We start from the raw sequence: 12,283 nt of genomic DNA, 5'->3' as shown, positions 1-12,283 counted from the left end.
TTGCTATGAGTTGGAACCAACTCTATGGCACTTAACAACAGCAACAACATACCTCCTGATCACCACTAGACATCATTCAACACCAACTAAACCCATCCTAAACTGAGCTGCATGAATGGCAAACAAAAAACAGTGCACATGTTTCCACTCTCTAATCACACCCACCAGAATTCAGCTGGTGAGTGCCTAAGAACATGCCAATATAAAATCATCAATTAAATCAACAACACAATGTCTCAGAGTTAAAAGAAGGTTTTAGGTCACATGAAGAAACAAGAGAGAAGTGGCTCAAACAAATGACTAATATGCAGAGTCAGAAAATGTTTCTGAAGAAGAAAAGGTAATGGAACTACCTGAGAAAGAATTCAAAAGAATGATATTTAGGAACCTTCAACAGATGAACAGAAAGATCCATGAAAGCCAGGAGAAAACAGAAAAAACTTTAGAACTAAGGAAAACGCTACAAGAACAAATGTCAAAATAAATGAAAATTTTGAAATAATACAAAACCTGCAAATAGAAATCCAGAAGATTAATACCAAGGTCTTGGAAATTGACCATACATTGAGAGGGCAAAGCTGTCCCTCAAATGCAATGCCAAAATTAGGACATTTCTGATAAACAAAAGTTAAAGGAATTGGTAATGACAAAACCAACTTTATTTTAAAAAATGATAATGAGTGTTCTTTGGATCAAGAACCACAACAACAGACAACAACCTGAGATTACTATACATGACACTACCCAGAATTCAATCCAGATATAAAAAGAAGAATTTAAAGTAAAACAAACCTACAAGACTAAAAAGAAGGAACCAGACATAGTAATCTATAATAACATCAACTACAAAGCAAAAAGAGAGAATAGTATAGATACAGAACTTCCAAATGGCAAGGAAGTCAAGTAGATTTTAAGATAAAATAGACTGTTTTAAATGGAAGTAAATTAATAAATTACAGGGCACCTCAAAGAAGATTAATACACCTGCACATCAAAATGAAAAAAGGAAAATCCTAAGGATTTAGTAAACATTAGTGCAACAGCACTGAAAAATAAAAGAAAACCCACAAACAAAATGAACTCAGCACACTCAATTATGTGGAAAATAGAAACCAGCAGCACCACAAAAAACACACACAACAAAATGACAGCAATCAATCCATACCTATCAATAATTATACTGAATGTAAATGGATTAAATGCACCAGTCAAGGGACCAAGAGTAGCAAAATGGATACAAACATGGTCCATACATACAGTGGAGTACTATACAACACTGAAGAATAATGACAAATCTGTGAAACACATCATAACCTGGATGAACCTGGAGGACATTACGCTGAGTGAAATTAGTCACAAAACATATAATCAATGTAATGAAACAAGTTATATGATGTTGCGGACCGTGTAAGACTGTTCAGAGGTTCGAGGTCCTATAGGCCCAAGTGTAACAAATGAGGCCACTGGCAGTTAATGGCAAATTGCTTTCATCTTAATATTCAGTTATATATATTAAATTAATACACGGAGCCTTTGAAAATCCACAGATAAATGTGATATTTTCCTAAAGCCAAGACTAAAGGTTGCAAGGTTAAACCTTTCTCCAAAGGATTAACTAAAAATATCTTAGCTACTTCTCGGTTCTTTGTTCTATAGACAAAGAACCCATCCTCCCTAATCCCTTTTCCAGGTGCAGCCCATTCACCTGGGCGGCTCCTGCAGAACTCTCACCTTCCCCCAACTGAGTTCAGGGGCTATAGATATGTTAATTGGGCCCGAGACTCCAAGTTGCTGGCCTGGGATTCGAACCAGCAAAGTATGATGTAAAGTTACCTGAATGTCTGGAAAAGTACTGATGTTAGCTGTACCTTGCCTAAGTCCCTCCCAGCTTGGTGTGAAACTCCTCCCCTAAATAAAGCAGAGGCCCGGGCCTCCCCAGGTGTGCATTACTGGTTGGAAGGCTTGCAGTAACGATTGCAGTGCATTATGGGTTGGAAGGCATGCAGTAAAGATTGCAGGGCAGTGAGTTGCTGCCTGCAGAGGCCATGATGCCTGTAGTCCCAAGCCTGCCCACCAGTGATGTATCCACCCTGGCTTTGGGGTGCCTCATTGTCTCCCTTCTTCTGTTTGTCTGTGTATTCTTTCGCTATCCCTATCGCCGCTGGATCTCCCCTCCTCGTGAACCAAACACTCGTGAACAACACAACTATGTCGAGGTCAGACCCCGGCAATATGAATGGTTGAATGTGAAACTGATGTTGCGCCCTGTAAACTTTCACTCAATCCACAATAAAAACCTTAAAATAAAAAATAAAAAAAAAGAAATTAGTCACAAAACAGTAAATATTGTATGAGACCACTGTTGTAAAAAGTTAAGAAAGGAGTTTTTGTTGTTGCTTTTTGCTAACAGAAACATTTATGATGTCTACCAGTGTTGGGAGGGAAGGGAAAATTATTCACTGGATAGAGCATAGACACATGTTAAATTGATTGATAGGGAAGGCAATATACAACGAGGGAGGTTTTCACAGGCAAGATGACAGTAGTGGAAGATTCCGGGAGGAATGCAAGCATTAAAATAAATAGAGATAAATGCTGTTAACTGATGGTACATTGACGAAATTGCAATCATTGTAATGACATGAGGTGTATGATTTATTGAATGTGGGACTGATGATCTGTTCTATAAACCTTTACTCAAAATTTCTTTTAACAAAAAGGTTTTGTTTTGTTTTGTCTTTTAATTGGGGGGCAGAGAGGCCTGAGTAAGTCTTAAAAGCATAGATGTGAAAGGGATGAGAGTTCCAGACTCAGTGTAGAATAAGGCTGAGGGATCTTTTTTCTGCCAAAATTTATAACATCATTCATGGACCATGCATAATTATCAACTTAAAAATTAGCCTGTTCTATTTGGTTAAACATTTCATTAACTCACCCCTAATGTGATGGCGGAGTCCTGGTGTGGCCCTGTGGGTTAATGCACTAGACTGCAAAGTTGGTATGAACTGCAAAGTTGGCAGTACAAACTCAACAGTCATTCCTCAGGAACCCTGTACAGGGTTACTATGGGTTGGGATAGACTCGATGGCACTTAACAGCAATGTGAAGGCTGGGACTGCAGTTGCCTTGGTAGGGCCAGACTAAATTATTTCAAGGGTCATGGTGTGGCACTGTGGGCTAATGTGTCAGACTTCAAAGTTGTTTGAAGTGCAAGGTCAGTGGTTCAAGCTCCTTGGAAACCTTACACAGGGTCGCTATGGGTTGGAATCTACTAGATGGCACTTAACAACAATATGGCCTCAGGTGGGATGTTCCCCTCAAGCTCACCAGCTGCTCCTCGGAAACCCTGCACAGGGTCGCTATGGGTCGGAATCTACTAGATGGCACTTAACAGCAATATGGCCTCAGGTGGGATGTTCCCCACCCCTGGTCTAGAGCTCTGGTAGCGTAGTGGTTACGAATCGGGATGTGTTCGAAACTACCAGCTGCTCCGCGGGAGAAAGATGAGGCTTTCTGCTCCCGTAAAGATTTACAGCCTCGGAAACCCTTCAGGGTCGCTATGAGTCAGAAACGACTCCACGGCACAGAACAACAACAACTATTCAAAGAACAGTGAGGAAGTTAGTGTGGCTGGAGTGATGAAGGGAAGGGGCCAGAAGTAATTCCCTCACCTTGCCCTCTTTGCTTTTCCCTCAAGGAGTTCTCCAAGGAAAGGGAAAAGGCAAAAGCACGAGGAGACTTCCAGAAGCTGCGGGAGAAGTAACAGTTAGAGGAGGACCTGCAGGGCTATCTAGACTGGATCACCAAGGCTGAGGAGCTAGACATCGAGAACCCCTCTACAGGTGGCAACTCCAGTTCTATGGCTAAAAAGGACTGGGCTGGTCACCATAGACAGCTCCACTATGTCCTGTACCCTGCTTCACACATGCCCTCCTAAGACCTTGCAACAACTCTACCTGACCCCCAGTTCAGGCCCAGCCTCTGATACCCTCCTCACTCTGTACTAGAACAAAGGCTCCAAATAACTACCCTAAGATATGGTCCTAACCCAAGTTATGTTTCCCAACTGTTCCCTCTATCCCTACAGAGCCTCAGCTGGACACGCTGACCAATAGGAGACTTGGATGTCTGTGCTGCTTCAGTCACGCCACTCGTTCCACATACTCCAGCAGCAGCCATGGTGGGGGTCTAGCTAGGCTTGGGAAGAGGGGCAGGGCAGAGGCAAAGACAGAACCCTGGGGTCTTCAGGTTCTGATTTCTATCACTACCCTGCCCACAGCCCAATTCAATGGTGGAAACCCCAGGAGAGGAGGAAGAGGAAGAGGGGGTGCTCTGGCCAGCTGTACACGCTGCCTGTGAGGGTCCCCAGTCCTTGATTCCTGACCCCAGCCCCAAACCTAGTCCTTACTTTAGCCTCAGACCTGAACCCCAACCCAGGCTCCCCATTAGTCCCTATGACCCCAATTCCCATCCCCTCTTTTCCAGAAAAAGATCATGAAAACCAGGGTCTGGTAAGTTGGGACCTCATGACATTGTGACTCCACACCTCCAATCCCCACATAAGTGCCAGGTTCCCCTACCTGAGTCGCTCAGAGGAGGCTTGAGTAGATGATCTCAGATGGTGGGCTCCCATTTCCCCATTAGCCACTGCCTCAACTGAGCCAACCGAGGTCTGCGCGCACATTGCCAGTGGGCAGTGAAGTCCAATGACTGCTACTGGGCTATGCTGCTGGTGGTCTTCCTCAACACTCTGACCATTGCCTCAGAGCACCATGGGCAACCCATGTGGCTCACCCAAATCCAGGATGTGTTCCTCAGACTGCCAGCACTTTTCCCCACCCCACCCCCAACTACCTCTATCCCAGAAGCTCAAATCTGCGATCTTGGATGCCTGGGATCCCCAAACACTGCCTTTCCACCCAAACAAATGCCAAAAAAATTTCGCCAGTACCATCCCACTTTGGAGTTTGCATTTATGTAGCATTTAGTGGGTGCATCAAGCTCTGTTTACCTCATTCACCTTCCCCCACAATCTTATGTGAATTCAATGTTATCGCACAGAGTAGTGAATACTGAGGAACTGATCCCAGGATTCAGTTGATAAGTGGCAGAGCAAGAATTTGAACCCAGACAGCCTGACTCCAGAGTCCAGGCTTTTAACACCACGCTGTCTGGACAAAACCCCTCTTTACCTCAACTTCCCCATCTACAAAATAGGAATATTATCCCCTTCATAGGGTAGTTGGGAGGATTAAATGAGTGCAAATAGAAAGTGCTTAGAATATTACCTGGCCCCAAATGGGTACTTTATAAATGTTGTGGCATATTATTTTCATTATCACCTCAACCCCAATCTGAAAATTGAATGCACTTCTAACACCAATACACAAACCAAGACCAGGCCCAACTAAACCCCAGACCTTAACTCTACCCTTGAATTGGAGTTTTCCTGGACTTAATAGAGGCTGGCTCTGGCCCATACCCCAACTTTGCCCCAGCTCAAAGTTCCTTAAAAATTTACCCACTCTATCTTACAAATTCACACTAATCCTTAACCCTAACCCCTACCTCAGCTTGAGTTTAGTTTGACTCCAGCTCCCAGAGATGGCACCATAGGGGGATCTACCTCTGCCATGTAACCATGGAGACTGGCAGCCCAGTCACTCTTACCCCTGCCCCATACAGAGTATGCGAACAAAGTGTTGCTCTGTTTATTCACGGTGGAGATGCTTCTCAAGCTGTATGGTTTGGGTCCCTCTGCCTATGTCTCCTCCTTTTTCAATCGCTTCGACTGCTTCATGATCTGCCGGGGAATCCTGGAGACCACCCTGGTGGAGGTGCATGCCATACAGCCTTTGGACATCTCAGTACTCGGGAAGTGTGTGCCTCCTCAGGATCTTTAAGGTCACAAGGTTTGTGTGGGGGCAGGGAAGGCTGGGGCCCTAAACACAATCCCGAAAACCCCTACCCCAGCTCCAATGATAACTTCATTTGCATCACCATTCATTTAGAAAATATCAATGGCGTGCCTACTTCAGGCCATATACCATTCCAGGCCCTAGGAATCAAAGCAGATACAATTTCCTGCCTTCATGGAGATTAGAGTCCATTGAAGGGAGGTGGGCTGTGGGGATGTCTACTCCATTTCCATCCCTTTCTTCCACCTCAAACCAAGACCTAACATTTCTCCAATGTCGTCTCCAAACTCAAATTTATACCTATTTCCAACCAAAACCCCACCCTTATCCCCAAACATAATATCCACAAACCGATTTACAACCCCGACGCATAATCCCAAACCCATCCCATCTCCAACCTCATCTATAATTCTCAGCCACAGCCCTATCCCCAGCTCTAACTACCATCTATAAATCCATCCTCTAACCCTACCACAACACCACATCCTTAATTCCAAAACATCACTCTCCTTCCAACCACAACCCTATTCTCTATCTATATTCCTATATCCAACCCCAAATTACCAACTACAATGTGTCTCCAACCTTATCTCCAATGCCACCCTCAACTACAGCCTCATTCACAACTCTATCCCCAAGCTCATTCCCATCTCCATCCCATCCAAATCGCTATCCCAACCCTCAATGGCAACCACTACCTAACCCTCAACCTTATCCCCAACTTCATTTCTAGACCCACATAACACCCAACCCATAACCCATTCCCAGCTATAACTCCTAACCAACAACCATTCCTCCTAACCCCAGTCTCAACTTGAAACCCAATTCTAGTTTCACCAAGTTCTATCCAATCTCCTATCCTAACCTCATTTCCCATTACACCCCTAATACCGAACTTTACTTTTCCTTCACTTCTTATTCTCATCTCGTCTCTACCCTAATCTTGATATCAAATCCCAATCTAACCCAGCCCACCCCAATGCATCCCAAGTTGGAGCCCCTGCCCAGGCTACTAGGTCACAGTGGACATTCTACCAACTCTATCCCCTTCTATCTCTGCTGCAGACACTGGGCATCACTGAGCAAACTGGTGGCATCTCTACTCAATTCAATGAAATCCATTACATCCCTGCTGCTTCTCCTCTTCTTCTTTATCATCATCTGCTTGGCATGCAGCTGTTTGGGGGCAAGTTCAACTTTGACCAGACCCACACCAAGCAAAGTACAACTTTTATACCTTCCCCCAGGTCCTCCTTACAGTCTTTCAGGTAGGACCTGGAAACACTGGGTTGGGTGGGTTAGTGAGTCGGAAGAGATTTAAGAGCTTCATGATGACTTCCCATCTCCAGATTCTTACGGGTGAGGACTGGAATGTGGTCATGTATGACGGTATTATGGTCTATTGGTGATCCCGTCTTCCCAGGGATGCTAGTCTGCATCTATTTCGTCATCCTTTTCATCTGTGGCAACTGTATCCTAGATAGCAATGGGATGAGGGTGGGAAGGGAGATCTGGGGGCACCATGTGCAGGCTGCCTCTTCATCCTTTTCAACCTGAGCTCACCTCAGACATTCTGCTGAATGTGTTTCTTGCTATTGCTGTGGACAACCTGGCCAGTGGAGATGCAGGCACTGCCAAGGATAAGGGCAGGTGAGGCCTTACCCTTCTTAGTCTTCCCTGGGATCTCTTACAAGGAACACACACACACACCCCACATCACCAGAGATATTGCTGACCACTCAAGTAATCCCCACGTACAGATACAACATGCCATTCATCATTCATTCAACTTGCATTTATTGAACCAAGCTCTGTTTCAGACACTGAGACAAAAGCAGATATCAAAACAGACACTGGCCTTGCCTTCATGGAACTGACTTTCTAGTTGGGAAAGGCAAGCAAAATACAAACAAATAAATATACTTACAATTTAATTGTTGTTGTTAAATGTCTTCATGTCAGTTCCAACTCATAGCAACCCTGTATTGTTTGAACCACCGACCTTGTGGTTAGCAGTCCAGTGTTCATCCTACCATGTCACATCAGGAGTCCACAATATAATTATGTTTATGTTAACAATATATAATGCAGAAAAAAAGTAGCAAAATAAAAGGATAGGAAGAAATGAAATGAAAATTGTTTTTTGGTTAGGATAGTCAAGGAAGGCCTCTATGAGGAAGTGACATTTGAAAAGAAACCTCAATGAAGTGAGGGAGTGAGCCATACAAATATCTGTGAGAAGAGTGTTGACAGTGAGGGAGTGGCAAATACAAGGGTCCTGAAGCATTAAAGTTCTAAATACATCCCAAAAATTACCCAGGAGGGCAGTGAGTCTGGAGCAGAATGAACAAGGAGGAGTGGTAGGAGGAGAGGTCAAAGGGGGACTAGAGAGGCCATATCAAAGAGCTTGTGAGTCATGGTGAGGACTTTTGGTTTTTGCTCTGAGTGAAGGGAGAGTCACAGGAGAGTTTTGAGCATAGGAGAAATGTGGCCCGACTTAGGGTTTAATACAATACCTCTGGATGCTGTGGAGAAAACAGACTGTGGAAAGTGAGTGCAGAAGCAGGAAGGTTCTATGGGATCCAAGATAGGTCTATTCTGACTGCAATGGTCCCCCTCAGCCTTTCACACCTACTGAAGTCTTCAGCAATCACCACCCTCATCTCCTCACACAGGGAGAAGAGCACTGAAGGGAATCTCCCACTAGAGAAGTCAGGACATTATCCACACCTCCCACTACCACCGATAGCTGTCTGTGTATGTCTCTAAACCCCATCCTCTGCCTATTAATTCCCCCATGATTTTATCCTTTCCACACTTCCCCTGTGTCTATCCACCATTGATGGGCCCATCTCTCTGATGGGAACAATGAGGTGCCTGATGGGGAGAAAGATGAAGAAGATGCACAAGAGTGAAAGAGCAGGCAAGTGGGCAGGGCCAAGTAGAAGAGGTATGGGACCTTGGGAACAGAACGCAAGCAGAGCTACAGACCCCTGAGACCTTCTGCTCTGGGGAGCAACCTTTTCCATAATCAACCTGAAAATATGATAGGTGAGTGACCAACAGCATTTGGGACCTTTCACATTTTTTTTTTTTTTTTTTTTTTGCTGTAGAACTTCTTGGAGCTTTTATTATAAAATAATGGGGTATAGTGATGTTCATTTAGTACACATTTACTCAGCTCTACTGTTCTAAGGGCTGGGGATAAAGCAATGAACAATAGGGACTGAAATTCTAGCAGGGGGTGGAGGAGAATTTTCTGTGACAAGCACCGCTCCAGCTGCTCTACATAAATTTTCTCAATCAGTTCTCTCTGGTGCCAGGCATGGAAAAGAAGGAAGAAGAAGAGGAAGTGGCAGAAGAAAGATGTGCCAGGCGTGTGGAAATTATGCAAGAAGTTGTACCCCAGGAAAAGGTGGTACCCATCCCTGAGGGCAGCGCCTTCTTCTGCCTTAGCCAAACCAACCTGTGAGTGCCAAGGATTGTTGGTGGCCAGGGCAAAAGAGGGCTGAGGCAGGGGCAGAGCCATGGAGCACCAAGGCAGGGGTCCTACCCCATCCCAACCAGCCACAGAAGGGTAGGATGCATGACCTGTTGCAACAGGGCCAGAATTGTGGTCCATTCCTCCCCTCCTCAGACTAAGGAAAACCTGCCATATCCTCATCCACCACCATACCATCACCAATCTTATTCTGGTGCTCATCATCCTCAGCAGTGTGTCCCTAGCCACTGAGGATCCCATCCGAGCCCACTACTTTCACAACCACATGAGCCTGTGGCTGAAGGCTGAGAGAAGGGGCACTTTCAGAGAGGGTCTTACTGAGCAGAAAATAGGGCAGAGAGAGAGGAGCAATAATGGCTGTTCTACATGGTGTATACAACATACAAGATGTTGGTGTGTGACTGAGGAGGAAGCTGTACTCAGAGAGGTTAAGTAGGCTGAGGGCATTCATGCAACTGGGTAGAAGCAGAAGTGGAGATTTGAACCCTAATCTTTCTGATGGCCAAGTACTTAGGCTGTAGAAAAGTCCTTGATGATGGCAAAAGAGGGAAAGGGAGGAAGGGAGAGCAAAACTTACACAGAGAAGGGCATATACACACATACACACAAACAACACCTAGAATCCTCTAGACCATGACTCAGTGGCTCCCCTGTTTTCTTACTCCCCAGATTCTGGGTTACTTCGACTATGCCTTCACTTCCATCTTCACTGTGGAAATTCTATTAAAGGTGACTGACTCTCAATTATACTTCTAGTTTACCCAGCCCACTCCCCACCTGCCACCACAGCCCACCTCTCCTGCCTATTTATCCTCTTCCTCCAACTACTCCTAGATTTGGGGGTCTGGCCTGATGTCTTCCTGCCCTCAGATGATTGTGTTTGGGACTTTCCTGCACCATGGGTCCTTCTGCCGTAGCTAATTCAATCTGTTGGATCTGCTGGTAGTCAGTGTATCCCTCATCTCCTTTGGCATCCAGTGAGTTACCCTGTCCCACTCAATTACCCCTGGATCTGAGGCCATGCCTGGGTTATGGCCTGAGAACTGTCCTCTCTTCAGCTCCAGCGCCATCTCAGTGGTGAAGACTCTTCATGTCCTCTGGGTACTGGGGCCCCTCCGAGCCATCAACAGGGCCAAAGGACTTAAGGTATCTCCTACTCCACCCAACCCAGCATGGCCCAGACCCTGCCCTGCCTGGCCTGGGGCTAGGAGCACTTATCAGATGCCCATTTGCACTGAAGCATACAGCCTTGACCCAGCATGCAGCTAAACATCTTGGACCATTGGCCATGTGGCTTGACCCATGTTCCTTACCAGTGACCATATGTTCATAACCACTGGCCACATTTCTTTGATCCAAGTTTCTGACATGTGGCCATGTACCCCAGACTGACACTCATTCCTGGTTGGGGCCCTCTTATTCTTAACTCACAACCATATTTTCCTGGCCCAAATCCCTTTGCCTCATCCATGATGAGAACCCCCACCCCATGGCCATGGTGGATGCAGTTCCCATTAGCTATATGTGTGGGTGCTTGCAGCATGTGATACAATGTATGTTTGTGGCCCTTCGGACCATTGGAAACATCATGATTGTCACCACACTCCTGAAATTCATGTTTTCCTGCAATGATGTACAGCTCTTCAAGGTAAGGGGACACATTGGAGGGAGGCCCAAGCAAAGATCAGGGCTTGGGGTGAAGGATGAACCTGCTTGAACAATGTCCTTCCTACAGGGGAAATTACACAGCTGCACTGATGAAGCTAAACACTCTCCCCAAGAATGCAATTGAGTACCTGATACCCTCCTCCATGGAGTCCAGAACCCCTTCCATAGACTGTAGAGGACCTTAGATCTTATCAAGGTCACAAAAAAACCTAAAGGATTGTAACCATGGCAGTGAAACAATATACGATAGTATGAATGTAAAACTAATGTTCTCCCATGTAAATTATCACATAATTTACAATAAAACATTTAAAAAAAACAAACCTAGAACATGACCCAAAAGAATTTCAGAGTTCTCCAGATTTCATTAAAACCTCAGACCGCCATAAAATCCCAAGATACACCCTCAGAACTCTCCCAAGAACTTCATAGGTCCTAGATGTCACCAAGGCCCTCAGAGGCACCCCTATCCACATTTCTCAGTTACTTATAATCTACCTGAGACACCTTAACAAGAAATTCTCCACATCAGCCAAAGTCCTTGGCTTCCACCGTGAGACTCCTATAGTGAGTAGTGGTTAATAGCTCGAGCTTTGAAGTCAGATATCTCTGGTTCCAATCCTACAACCACCACTTAGGTGGGTTGGTATATTTGCACTTGGGTACGTTTCTTAACTTTGCAAAGTTCCAGTTTCCTCAACTGCAAACGAGGAATAGAGTGTCTATCTCACAAGGTTATTGTAAGGAGTAAATGAGTTACTACATGCAAAGTACTTAGCCCTCAAAAAAAAGAACAAACAAGATGGCAGATCGGGTGGACGTGTAGTACAGAGCTCCGCCAACAACAACACAGAATACCCGACCAAGCAGGCTCAGGGGATGGTCCCAGAACTCTGAGTCACATATAAAGGAATACTTAGAAGGTTGGAAGGCTCACAGCTGGGGAAATTTGTGGCAGAAGCAAGAAATCTATTGCTTTCTAGTCCGGGACGCTCAGCTGCTCCAGGAGCCGCCATCTTGAATGAGACCACATGGGGGAAGGATCTGAGCAGCCACAGACACCTGGCAGAACCACTGAGATAAAGGTGTGGAAATTCTTTTCTTTCAGTTTCTGTTCATTGGTCCCTTGCTGTCTGTGCACCTCCATTCTGGGTGCTTGAGCTACTGGGCACCCCAGCCCCACCTTCGGAGGGTT

General features: G+C 45.3%; 1 protein-coding gene across 1 annotated transcript in view; it reads left to right on the top strand.

Moving 5' to 3' along the window:
* Window positions 1-3,084: 3,084 nt before the first annotated feature.
* CACNA1F (calcium channel, voltage-dependent, L type, alpha 1F subunit) overlaps window positions 3,085-12,283 on the top strand; it is a 14,801-nt gene continuing 5,602 nt past the window's right edge. Inside the window, 25 exon segments of the mRNA XM_006878415.1 lie at window positions 3,085-3,129; window positions 3,698-3,854; window positions 4,088-4,180; window positions 4,260-4,324; window positions 4,327-4,368; window positions 4,486-4,511; window positions 4,645-4,807; window positions 5,688-5,884; window positions 5,886-5,912; window positions 6,984-7,075; window positions 7,078-7,145; window positions 7,148-7,186; window positions 7,268-7,321; window positions 7,323-7,389; window positions 7,487-7,568; window positions 8,594-8,675; window positions 8,792-8,823; window positions 8,825-8,859; window positions 9,242-9,386; window positions 9,556-9,685; window positions 10,090-10,149; window positions 10,291-10,397; window positions 10,479-10,566; window positions 10,961-11,068; window positions 11,156-11,204. Coding sequence (XP_006878477.1) covers window positions 3,085-3,129; window positions 3,698-3,854; window positions 4,088-4,180; window positions 4,260-4,324; window positions 4,327-4,368; window positions 4,486-4,511; window positions 4,645-4,807; window positions 5,688-5,884; window positions 5,886-5,912; window positions 6,984-7,075; window positions 7,078-7,145; window positions 7,148-7,186; window positions 7,268-7,321; window positions 7,323-7,389; window positions 7,487-7,568; window positions 8,594-8,675; window positions 8,792-8,823; window positions 8,825-8,859; window positions 9,242-9,386; window positions 9,556-9,685; window positions 10,090-10,149; window positions 10,291-10,397; window positions 10,479-10,566; window positions 10,961-11,068; window positions 11,156-11,204 — 2,053 coding nt within the window.

This window comes from Chrysochloris asiatica, unplaced genomic scaffold (genome assembly GCF_000296735.1).
Source record: "Chrysochloris asiatica unplaced genomic scaffold, ChrAsi1.0 scaffold00404, whole genome shotgun sequence".
NCBI classification, from domain to species: Eukaryota; Metazoa; Chordata; class Mammalia; order Afrosoricida; family Chrysochloridae; genus Chrysochloris; species Chrysochloris asiatica.
Note: the sequence above shows the minus strand (reverse complement) of the source record. Positions and strands in the feature narration are given on the sequence as shown.